The sequence below is a fragment of the Chiloscyllium plagiosum genome, chromosome 22 (genome assembly GCF_004010195.1).
Source record: "Chiloscyllium plagiosum isolate BGI_BamShark_2017 chromosome 22, ASM401019v2, whole genome shotgun sequence".
NCBI lineage: Eukaryota > Metazoa > Chordata > Chondrichthyes > Orectolobiformes > Hemiscylliidae > Chiloscyllium > Chiloscyllium plagiosum.
In genome coordinates, this window is record NC_057731.1 from 9,516,805 (window position 1) to 9,529,825 (window position 13,021).

General features: G+C 39.9%; 1 protein-coding gene across 2 annotated transcripts in view; it reads right to left on the minus strand.

The window, feature by feature from the left end:
* pcdh15b (protocadherin-related 15b) overlaps positions 1-13,021 on the minus strand; it is a 1,523,107-nt gene that overhangs the window by 89,745 nt on the left and 1,420,341 nt on the right. For both annotated transcript variants that reach the window (XM_043712368.1, XM_043712367.1), the window contains one exon: positions 8,770-8,897. In XM_043712368.1, coding sequence (XP_043568303.1) covers positions 8,770-8,897 — 128 coding nt within the window. The remainder of the gene's footprint in view (positions 1-8,769; positions 8,898-13,021) is intronic.

Genomic DNA, 13,021 nt, shown 5'->3' on the forward strand with positions numbered 1-13,021 from the left:
ATCTCAGTCCTAACCCTCGGACTCAGCACCGCCTTCTTGTCCTGCAATCTTCTTCCCGACCTCTCCACCCCCATACCCCTTTCCGGTCTATCACCCTCACCTTAACCTCCTTCTACCTATCGCATTCCCAACGCCCCTCCCCCAAGTCCCTCTTCCCTACCTTTTATCTTAGCCTGCTTGGCACACCTTAGCCTGGTGGGCGGCACGGTGGCACAGTGGTTAGCACTGCTGCCTCACAACGCCAGAGACCCGTGTACAATTCCCGCCTCAGGCGACTGACTGTGTGGAGTTTGCACGTTCTCCCCGTGTCTGCGTGGGTTTCCTCTGGGTGCTCCGGTTTCCTCCCACAGCCCAAAGATGTGCAGATCAGGTGAATTGGCCATGCTAAATTGCCTGTAGTGTTAGGTAAGGGGTAAATGTAGGGGTATGGGTGGGTTGCGCTTCGGCGGGGCGGTGTGGACTTGTTGGGCCGAAGGGCCTGTTTCCACACTGTAAGTAATCTAATCTAATCTAAAAAACCTTCCTCATTCCTGAAGAAGGGCTTATGCCCGAAACATCGATTTTCCTGGTCCTTGGATGCTGCCTGACCTGCTGCGCTTTTCCAGCAAAACATTTTTCAGCTCTGATCTCCAGCATCTGCAGTCCTCACTTTCTCCTTCTATTGTATAAACACTGCATTTGACAGCATGTTGAGTATACAAAAGCATTTCAATCTCCAAGCTTTCTTTTAGTTCAGAATAGACCTAATGTGTAACATGATGGGCTGGGGCTCAAGACCAGCAGGAGAGGAAACAATGTCAGGAGGGCATTTCAATGAAGATGGACCGGATTTTCAGTGGACAAGAGAACATTGCAAGTTGGAATGAATTAGTCACCTAAAGTGACACATGAGGATGGACTAGGAATGCAAACTCCATGCCATTGGCAAAGATTTGGTTGTGAGAAATTATCACATAGTTAGCCTCTGACAGCATGTAATACAGAAGTATGGTGCCCTCGACTGTGGCAAGATTTGTGTGAAGCAGTGTTGCTCTAAAGCCTTTCAAGCACTGAAAACTTCTGAGAATTCTGCATTCTGAATATCTAGCCTTTTCTGCACACATTACTGCCTTCACTCCAACTCAAAACCCTAATCTTTGGAACCTCTTCCTGAAACTGCTATGTAATTCCATCTCTCTCTCTCGCTGTTTCTCTCTACTCCATTCCCGACCTCATCCTTAAAGATGTGCCTTGAAAATATTCTCTTTGACTAAGCTTTTGATCAAATATCCTGATATCTCAAGCCTTGACTCTGATCAATTGTTGAGAGTATAATGCTGGAAAAGCACAGCAGGTCAGGCAGCATCTGAGGAGCAGGAATAAGCCCTTCATCTGGAATGCTTTCCCAGCACCACACTCTCAACTCTAATCTCCAGCATCTGCAGTCCCCACTTTCTCCCTCTGAGCAATTGTTGTCCTCTTATGTTCTTGTGAAATAGCATGGGATATTTTACTATACATAAGTTACTCTTCTTTAAATTATAGATAGATGTGGAGAGACAAACGTATCTGCTTCGAATTTTCGATTACTTAAGCTGCAAAATGCAGAACACGCTATTTCTGCAAACAACCTTTCACATCTCCTCTAGATTTAAGTATACAACAATGATATTGATGAAAAAAATCAGCAAACCATGCAGACACTCTGATTCAGAAGTATTTCAGGATGTAGACTGTTATGGACCTGGTCAAACTCCTCAAAATATATTAAGAAGCTAGTGTAGACCCTAATGTTTTCTTATTTTAAAGGTAAGTACAAAGCATTGCATTCCAGATGCAATTTGATTGGTCAAACTACTTGACTTTAAACAAAACACACTTTGTTTTTAAACTATAGTTAAAATACAGACAAAATAAAAATAAAATAATTAGCTTAACTGTAATTCTATTGAAATGCTTACCAAAAAATATATATTAATTACTAATTAACTGTTCTAATATTATGACATGTCATAAACACATCCTTGGCAAAGGTAAATTCCATAAAACAGATTGTCTCACATGCAATTCTAGCAGCAGGAAGAGAACCTCAGCTTTTAGCTGTAACAGTGACAGGAATAAGAGATTCCACATCCAAGACCCCTGCAATTGTAGAAGTCCAAAACTAAAAATCTTGGTTCTGTGGGAGCTTGACCCCACCCACTCAGGCTGCCTCTATTGTTTCAACTTTTTTTAAAAAGCCCAAAACCTCACAATCTGTTTATTGGTTTTGAGAAGACTGCTTCACATCTCTGTCTTACCCTTTCTTCATAAAGAAAAGGACAAAGTACACCTCTTAAAGCCATTGCATTGTCATAAGACCAAGATGGATCCAAGAACGAGGTGTGACAAGTCTTTTTATTAGGAAGTAAATAGGTTGTCTTCATGAAGAATGGTTACTTGTTGGGCTAAATGTAAGCCTAAACTACAAATAGATTTTAGTCATAAGTAGCCAAATTAATCCTGTTGAAGATCAAATTATGGCAGCAAATTCCCTTTACTGATGAAGCGATGCAAACATTTTTGATAATTATATACTGATTTCCAAGCATAATGTTATGGGCAGAGAATTACAATGGGACCAGACTGCTTGACCAAATTAGTGTTGATTTGTCTCCTGCTGTCACTGCTGAAGTAATTGTGTTCTAGAACTGGGAGATTACCACAGTCATCCATTGCATCCTGGTGCGTTTAATTTCTGTTGCTGCCAAATTAGTAAGGATTAATCTTTGCAAGAAATCCTTTCATTAAGATAGGATAAGGGACACATCGGGTGGTGGGAGCATGCAGCCAATCAACCTCTAAACTAAGAGTCATTCAGAAGTTCATTTTCAGATTCCTCTTGATCCTTCTCACCCTGTTAGTTTTAAATATATGTTCTTTGACATTATTTGCTCAAACATTGCTGATATTGTGTTTTCTAAATATGTGGCTAGCTTTGATTTTTTTTCTACTTGAAGGATGACACTACTCTTATTTTACAAAAGAATTGCATATTTTGTGAAGTTGCTAAATAGCTTTTTAGATGTTACCATGGAGAGAACATTGATACATTATTGTAATGGTTATGATTATTTCACCTTGGGAATAGGGAGCTCCTTGAGGTTGAGATAAATTAATGTTCGGTCTGGGTTCATGGACATAAAATGTCCTGGCTTAGTTCAGTAGTTCACTTGTAGAATTCGATCATTATTTTCTGATTTTGAAAGTGGGATGGACTGTGATCTCTTTCTAAATGTTCCCCTTAATCTTTTGTTGAGTGGTGATATGGGGTGTGTGGGCTGGATTTTACCAGCTGTCTACTCAGGCCATTGTATCAACTACGGTCATAGACCTCATTTCATCTGATGATCTCCCCACCACTGCCTCCAACCTGACAGACCCCAGCCCCACACAGCTCACTTCTACCTCCTTCTGAAAATCCATAAACAGGACTGCGCAAGTAGGCCCATTGTTTCAGCTTGCTCCTGGCCCACAGAACTCATCCCTTCCAACTTTGACTCAGTCCTTTCTTCCCTGGTCCATTCACTGTTCACGTACATTTATGATTCCTCTGACACTTTTTGCCTATTTCAGAATTTCCAGGTTGCAGCCTCCTCCATGGATATGTAGTCCCTTTATACATCCATCCCCCCAACAGGATGGTCTCAGGGCTCTCCGCTCCTTCTTGGAGTAAAGGCCTGAACTGTCCCCAACCCCCACAACCCTCTTCCACTTGGCCAAGCTCATCCTCACCCTCAACAATTTCTCCTTTAACTCCTCTCATTTTCTTCAGGTCAGAGGGGTGGCCATAGGCACTTACATGGGCTCCAATTATGTCTGTCTCTTGTCTCTTTGTGGGGTACATCGAACATTCCTTGTTTCAATTGGATTCCGGCCCCCACACACAACTCCTCCTCTGGTATATCGATGATATCGTGGTGCTTCCTTGTCTCTTTCTGAATTGGAAAAGTTAATTGAATATTCTTCCAATTTGCATTCCACCTTCACTTTTACCCGATCTATCTTGGACTCTATCCTTTCCTTCCCCGATATCTCTATTTCCATTTCTGGGGATAGACTGGGCAGCAGTATCCAGTATAAGCCCACTGACATCCACAGTTACCTGGAATATACATCCTTGCACCTTGTTCCCTGTAAAGACTCCATTCTATTCTCCCAGTTTGTCCATCACTGTCACATGTGTTCTGATGAGGCCAACTTCAACAAGGCAGCCTCCTTATTCCTCAAGTAAGGATTCCCTAGCACCATTGTCAACAGGGTCCTCAACTGGGTCTGATCCATCACCTTCACCTCTGCCCTCACGCCGCCTCTTCCCTCGCACAAGAGCAATAGGGTTCCCCTTGTCCTTACCATCAGATCAGCATCCACTTTCAGAAGGTCACCTTCCCGTGCAACCACCAAAGATGTAATAACTACCCGCTTACCTCTTCCCTCCTCAGTATCTAAGGGCCCAAACAGGTGAAGCAGCACTTTACCTGCACTTCTCATAATCCAGTCTACTACATCTACTGCTCACAATGTGATCTCTTCTACATTGGGGAAGAAAGCCTACACTGAGTGACCACTTCGCAGAACACCAATGCAAAAAAGATCATGAGTTTCCAGTTGCCTGCTCCGTTACCACCCCACCCTGTTCCCTGACCAACATCTCTGTCTCAGGCTTGTGGCAGTGCTCCAGCGAAGCTCAGTGCAAGCTGAAAGAACGGCACTTCATTTTATGCTTGTGGACCCTACAGCCCTCCGGACTCAATATCGAGTTCAATAATTTTAGGACCTGAACTTTCCCTTGTCATAGCCTTCTGCGCCACACACCAGGCCTTGTTATCACAGAGCCTGCCATTACACACTAGCCACGGTTAGTTACTAACAGTCTCCATTAACAGCTATTCACTCTCCTAGCCAGATCATCATTCACTCCTTTATCTGTCCAACTGTTCATCTCTTTGTTTGGGTTCTATCCCACTTATTGTTTACTCCTTAGCCCCTCCCCTCATCCTATCTTCTGGATATAGACCAACATTTTCCCAGCTACCATCAGTTCTGAGGAAGGGTCATTGGACCCAAAACGTTAGCTCCAATTTCTTTTCACATTTGCTGTCAGACCTGCTGAGCTTTGCCAGCAACTTAGTTTTGCAGCTGTCTCATGATGGGCTGGGAGTGGAGAGCGAGCAGCCTGGTGGCTGTGGATGGGGTGGGAGGGATGGTTAATGTTTATTCAATTGGGCTTGTGAATTAGAGCCTTTTCCTGCAGCAACAGGCATTTGTAGCCACCACATGCGAGGTCAGCTGGTGAACCCTGGCAGTCGCTTTGCATGTCCTAGGATGGGGCCCATTGAAGTTCTCTGCCACGTTACCAATCTTCCCTAACTGGCCATGGCACTCCCAGACTTTTCCTCTCTTCCAGGTGCAGTTCTATCAATGGCCACTGCTCCTGGTGGTGCTGCTCAGACAGCTGAGCTGCTAGCCCTTGAATTGTTTCACTGCTGCTGGGATGGACACTCATCCATTAAAGGAAACTAATTAGTAGCCATAAAACATGGCTGGATTCCACAGATAGCTGAAGCAATGTTGACCCAGGTTTTTGTACCTATTGTCAGGGTCATTGAGTTCTACAACATAGAAAGAAGGCCCTTTAGCACATTGCATCCACTGGTCAAAAACAACCACCTAACTATTCTAATTGCATTTTTCAGCTCTTGGTCTATAGCTTTGCACAGATAAAATTTCTGCCTATGAGGGTGCTTTAGTTATTGAGGGTTCCAGGAAGAGGTTGTTTCTTTCTGTAGCTCCAGTTGGAGCAGTGCATTAACAACAGCAATTGTCTAAAATTTGTTGATGCAACACTGACAACGAATCAGTGACTGAGGTTAACGATTAGGGAAAATCTATCTTTGGATATGATAGTAAGAGTTGATTATGAGGATTGTGGGCTGCACTTTATTCTGGTAGGAAGAGGTGTCTAGCTCTCACTGGGTAAACCATGGTGCCACAGTTCTTTGGACGCCATCATTGTCTTTGTGGCTTCTGAGAACTGTACCCAAGAAGGTAGCCATTTTCAATGAAAATATAAGTTCCAGAGCATTTGCTCTGAAAATAAATGTACCAATCACAAACCATTATCAGGAACTATACATCTATTCAGAGATGTGTGATTTTAATTGTTCATTTAAAGGGATTTTTTTTTAATGTACAACCATGAAAGCAAGCTTGAACTGAATACCAATGAAGGAATTAATATAGTGCTAACCTTTTCACAGCCTCTTTGATGTTAACAATACAGCAGCTGCTAGGTAATAAGCAAGTGCTTGCGACACTATCCCCTGGTACAACCTCGTAGGCTGTAAGTGGCTTTTCACAACATCATAGGAGCAATTACTTTAATTTTCCAAGGATGGAAACCCTGAGGCAATAAACATACCAACCTCCCAATAACAAGAACCTAGCTGATAGAGCCGCTTTAAGGTAGCAGAACACCCCAAGTTGTTTCATTACAGTGCATTTCAATAAAGTGTAGCATTTAGGCACCAAAAAATGTTATTATGACATATGATAATAAACTTGGTTGAAAAAGTAGATTGATTTTAACAATTTTGTTGCAATTTTGACTACATTAAAGATGAAAGAGGTTTAGGCAAGAATATATATCAGTATATAAGAAATAGAACCAAGCCATTCAGGATCTTGGCTCTATTACACGATCCATACAATCATGTTTGGGAGGGTTGATGTCAGGTGCCTGTTAACAGGTAAAGGAGCTGGTGGGATAGGACCACAGATGTTAATGATTATGGTCTAATAATCAATGCTCATCAGGATTAGTTTCACTTCAGTTTATCTTTTAAGGGCACCATTTAACAGTTGTGTTTAGGCATTGTAGATCAAGCCAAACTCTCAAAGATCGATCTTTCTTCATGATGCATGTTACTAACCTACATCAGTGTGTCCACTACTGTAATCAGTTAATGATTCTGTCTTGTTCCACCCCATCTACCTTGATCCTTATTTTATTTTTAGGGGGATACTGCACTTCAATGATAGGTTAATGAATGCAAAATTGATTGAGAACTGAGCATTTCCTTGTTGCATGCAAAAAGGTACATGTTTCATATATCTTACTATGTTCAGGTGTTCTAATGATTGCGTTTGTACTTAGGACTTGTAAGCTTTGTGACCTACAAGGATCACCTCATATCTACTTCTATCCTTCAGCAGCTGTTCTATGTTATAAGTGTTTGGTTTGTCGAGCAAAGCTTCCATTGGGGTGGATACAACAAGTTGCACATGGGATCTTTTAGCTCTTTGACTGTTAATTGTAACTTGTGTTGACCTTCCTTACCAATTACTAAACAATTCTTAGTGGCCTGCTTTTCTGCATTTGGCAGAAAACTCAAATCAAAAAACCATATCTGTTTCCTCTACTTAAATATTTTCTATTCTGTTAGGAGGTCTGCTTTATCTTCAACTAAACAAGAACATTTTCTGGACATTCCTACAATATGGCCTTCCCTTGCTTGCTATCAATCGATACACACCATGATCCTTTTTCTTTCTCAAGTGAATTAAACTGGCCTCTCAATCAGAATTTTCAATTTACCAACAAGTTGTGTTTTCAACACTCTCTAATATTATATTAAATAAAGACATTGAGAGCTATCTCATACACTTTAGTATGGTTTAAGATTATCAAACATGTGTTTTACCCATAGATTAATTAAGCAATATGCCTTATTCTCATGATGGCTTCAATCACTTTTCATCATGTCATGTCAATGATAATGGAGTAATCATTCCTTTCTTTCTGCAATGCAGAAGACCTAGGTGCATTTCCATTGTGCCAACCTCTGTGTTTGATCTGTTAGTTCACACTTAGTGAAAAATCACAAAAGGCAAAGGAAATTAACAATTTCTATTACTGTCATCTTCACAAGGGCAATTAGGATTGGGCAATTAACGCTGGATTTACAAACAACAATTATTCTAAAGAGAAATCTTACTGTAATAGTCAACCTTTGGTTATTAAAGAAGGCTAACAACATAAAAATCAATATTGAAATGATATTTTGGACTTTGGCCAAGTTGAAATAACTGCTAGAAAACCATTACAAAGCATTCCAACTTGACTGGATTCTATAAACATGTATTTGGTATATGCTATGATGTCAACCCAGCTAAAATAAGTTGGTAGCTGATATGCAGCCTACTCGTAATTTCAAGTGGCATAATTACCTGCAATTCAAACTGAAATTGTACAAAATGTCTCTTGTACATTTTTATTTACATTTGAGTTTTGCTTAAAAAAGATATATTTGGTCAAAGCTTTGGCATCTATTATGAATTGTCCTAGTGAATGGAAGGTGAAAAACCTTGACAAAATGTTCTCAGTAATATTCAAATTCTGTGGTTATTGAATTACTATTCCCTTACACATTTAAAATTGAACAATTGAATAATTTCAATATCAGAAACACGAAAAAAGCTGAATCAGGAAGTGTGTGTGGAAGGACTACTGGGGAAATTTATCCTAAGATGAATAATGTGCAGTCTTTTGTAGCGATTAGAGTCTGAAAATGATTTTGTATGAAAGCTGGTTTATATGGACCATGTGGTAATATGACATGCTTAAGATTTAGATTAAGTCATCCACAAGTATAAATTTCCATTGCTTTTTAAAGCAACCGAGTGATGAAAGCAGCCATTAAGATCCACAAAGTGTTTCAGATATCCAGTAAATTCACCACCTCCACTCACCTCAACTTGCAGCACAGTGGTGAACGTCTTGGCATCTTCAGTTACCCCACCGAGGTAGAGAGACTTGGTGAAAACAGGAGCATGGTCATTTTCATCTTGTATCTCGATAAAAACCTTAGCTGTGTTTGCTGGAAGAGAAAATTGGAAATTGCTGATTATAGCAAGGAGGCTGCTGGTAGAAATACATTATTGAAATCCATAAATTATGAAAAAGGCAAGTATAATAGTCCATTTTTAAAGCTTGCTGCTGTAGTAATGGTTTCCACTGTTCTGCTGTCATGAGCTGATCACATTTCTTTGCAACCCATGGAGATCGAGTAATTTCTTGAATTTTATCTCAATATATTTAAATGCTAATTATTTTAAGTGCGTTATGCACAATTATGTTTGAATACTAGTTCCACCTCATCACTGTGCAGTTCTTTCAGTACTCAATTTTGGCATGCTGATCAACCTTTGCCTGAAAATATGGCCACAGAAAAAAATTATTTAAGATATTGTTATATTCACCTGATGCCTCAGGTATATTACTGATCCAATGCTATGTTCCCCCATCTATGAGTCATAGACTCATACAGCACAGGAACAGACCCCTCAGTCAAACTCATCCACGCTGGCCAGATACCCTAAATTAATCTAGTGCCATTTGCTACCATTTGGCCTATATCCCTCTAAACCCCTCCTATTCAGATGCCTTTTAAATGTTGTAATTGTACTTCCCCTGGCAACTCATTCCATTCACACACCATCCTCTACATGAAAAGTTGCCCCTTGGGTCCCTTCTAAATCTTTCCCCTCTCACCTTAAACCAATGCTCTCCAATTCTGGATTCCCCTAACCTGGGGAAAAGACTTAGGCTATTCACCCTATCAATGCCTCTCATGATCTTATAAACTTCTATAAGGTCACCCCTCAGCCTCCCAACACTTCAAGGAAAATAGTCACAGTCTATTCAGCCCTTCACTGTAGCTCAAATCCTCCAAACTTGGCAACATCCTTTCTGAACCCTTTCAAGTTTCACAACATCTTTCCTTTAACAGGGAGACCAGAACTGAATGCAGTATTCTAAAAATGGCCTGACCAATGTCTGTACAGCTGCAAAATGACCTCTCAACTCCCACACTCAGTGCACTGACCAATAAAGGCAAGTGTACCAAAAGCTGTCTTCTTCACTACCCTGTCAATCTGTGACTCCCTTTTCAAGGAACTCTGAATCTGCACCCCAAGATCTCTTTGTTCAATAACATTACCCAGGACTTTACCATTAAGTGTCTAAATCCTGCCCTGATTTGCCTTACCAAAATGCAGCAGAATAAGGTCCAAAAATGGGCTCAGTAGTTCTTTGTCCAGTTACTAATGGTTTCTTGTATGTGCTCAACAGAATAGAAGATAGGATGGGCGGAGTTCAAATTTTACTGAACTATTGTGCTAGAAATTGTACCTTTATAGAATTGTATGATATAGTGGGCAAACGTGAGGACTGCAGATGCTGGAAACCAGAGTTTAGATCAGAGTGGTGCTGGAAAAGCACAGCAGGTCAGGCAGCATTTGAGTAGCAGGAAAATCGACGTTTCAGGCAAAAGCCCTTCATCAGGAATGATATAGTGACAAGTTTGGTTTTAATACACCGCTGTTCAGTCACTTCCTCTTGACTGCACATGCTTGAATATATTGTCACTGTACAAAGTCTAGGCTCACAATGAAAGTTACTTGGATAAAATTCTGAAAGGATGAAATTACTGCAGGAACAAAATTCCAGAATTATTTAATGTCTTAAGCAACATGGAGAAAAAATTTGTGAGCAAGGGATAATTAAAATTAAATTCAAAATCATATTATAGGAAAAAGATGATTTCATGCAACAATTTGCATAACACTGAGAATATGTTAATAACGTGTCCCTTAATCAACTAAAAATGCTAATAATTTATCTCCAAGGATAAAACCTTTGTTTTATACCAATTTCAGGTCTTCAAGAAGTGAATAATTTCAATAGACATTCAATCAAAAATCAATGTTTATAGAGGTAACGACCAACAAGAACTGAAATTAGAAGACTAGGGCTCAACAATTCTTGAGTGTTTTCTAATATGTTGTTCACAAAGAGGTTGCAAAACTGAGATGAACATATCTGTCAGAACTACTCAGAATTTTAGGACAGGTGTGAAGAAGAGTAATGGGTTTCAGTTTCTCTGCACAGATGCTCCCAGACATGCTGCGAGGCTCTAGCACTTTTTGCTTTTAAAATCGGACCTACAGCATCTGCACTCCTTTACTTTTGTTAGAACTGTCTTTCCAATAATCTTGAGGCACAGGAGGAAACTGAATAGGCATGTGACAGAAATAAATGGACAGGATAAGTGAATAGGACTGAATAGATTTTTCTACGGAGAGCAAGCATGGAATTAATGGGTTGAATGGCTAAAAGGTCTGGATTCTACTAGTCCTCTGGAAAATGTGCTGCTTGTGAAGAATATTGTTAATGTATTTGAGAGAGCTAGAAATCTTTCCATTGCCACAGAATATTACCAGTGGATACAGTCACCCAGCTCTCAACTAATTCAACCAGTTAAGGGTCACTTTCCACCTTTGATGGCATTTTAGTGGAAATGAGAGGTGGTGCTACCACATTGGCAGGGGGATCCCCAATGAAGGAAATGTTGCGTTATGACCACTTCATGGGCCATAGAAAGGGCCTCTGCAATGAAGGGACTTTGCATGGTTACAGCTGCAAAGAAAGACTGTGGATACCATTCACCCACAAATCATCAGGATCTGCTTGCTCCTGCAGCAGTTAACAAAATCTGCCTTGATCCCTTCTCTCCTCCTTCCTATAGACTCAGTAGCTCTTTATTTTCTGATTGGACCATTGTCCCTGGGTGGAAATCTACCAATTGTTGGTGGCATCTTAATTGGTAAATTGGTAAAATACCACTGCCTGCCAGTGTAGGCTCCTGATATGGTTTCTGTCCCAGTGGTGGGACTATAATTTATTTTTATAAATTTCAGCCATATGATTATATGATTACATTGCATAATTATAAACATGACTGACTATGTACATTAGCACTTCACCAGAAGCTAACAGGCTAGCTACTTATGCAAGGCAATGTGACCATCAATTATAACCCTCTGGTGTCTCATTCTCATCTTTCCTGGATATTGTACATTGGATTTAATGTATTCTTGTCAGTTAATTCAGAGGAATTATACTTATAAATGCTTATCATGTGAAGCATCTCTGAATGAGAAAAAGAAAGCTCTAGCCTTGCATGTTATTTTGAATGCCAGATGTATTTGCATCAGGTTTGTTCCAAATTAGTTTAATATTTTACAGCATGGATGCTCAGAAAATATTTTAATTGCAAAGATTCTTCTTCCTGCTTCCTTCACTCTGATTTACTTAGTATTCTATGTTCCACTGCTTACCATGCAGAAAACTATTATTTAAGTCACTTGAGACTTGTTGGGTTCAATTTTAACTAACGTAAATCCATGGAACTTTAATCTCTATCCAAATCATTTTCACTGTCTTAAATACTTGAAGACTTGTACTGCTTGCTAATAAACTTGTAGTAATGCAGCAGTACATTACCAGTGAGTAATTAAACTCACAGAGGCAATGCAGATGCTTAAGTGACCTTTAGATCATAAAATGGCCTGTATTCCTTAACTAATCAAATATACATACCAGGTCTTTTAAAAGTCCCTTTTCTGATTCTGATTAAAGGTTATTCACCTGAAACTTTAACTGTCTACCAATGCTTGCTGACCTGCTGAGCATTTCCTGTATTTTGTCATCATTCCTTACTAATATAATGGTTTCATCTCTCATTGATTCTTAGTTACCATTCACAAATGATTATCCAAGTGTTGCCACCTTCCTCAAAAAAATCCAGTTAGTCCTTTGCTATATTATCCTTCTAGATCTGTCCCAATATTATGGCTTATCTCTTTAACTTTTTTGCACTTTTCTCTGATATACTTTTATATTTCTCCTAAATCTTTTGCAAATCTTTCTTCTCTGAAGTCTTCTTTCTATGATGGCCACCTTCTTTGTTAAAGTCAGTCCAGGCCAAAGTCGAGTTCAATGATTGTAATGTATAAGTATTTCGCTGTACAGCTGACAGCCGTTCATATGTCACACATTATTCATCCAAACGCCATCATTTGTGTCATGTCTTTAGCTGGCACCATAATATTATTTAATGTGCCACTGTCCCGAAATGGCATTTATAGCTGTATATCTACT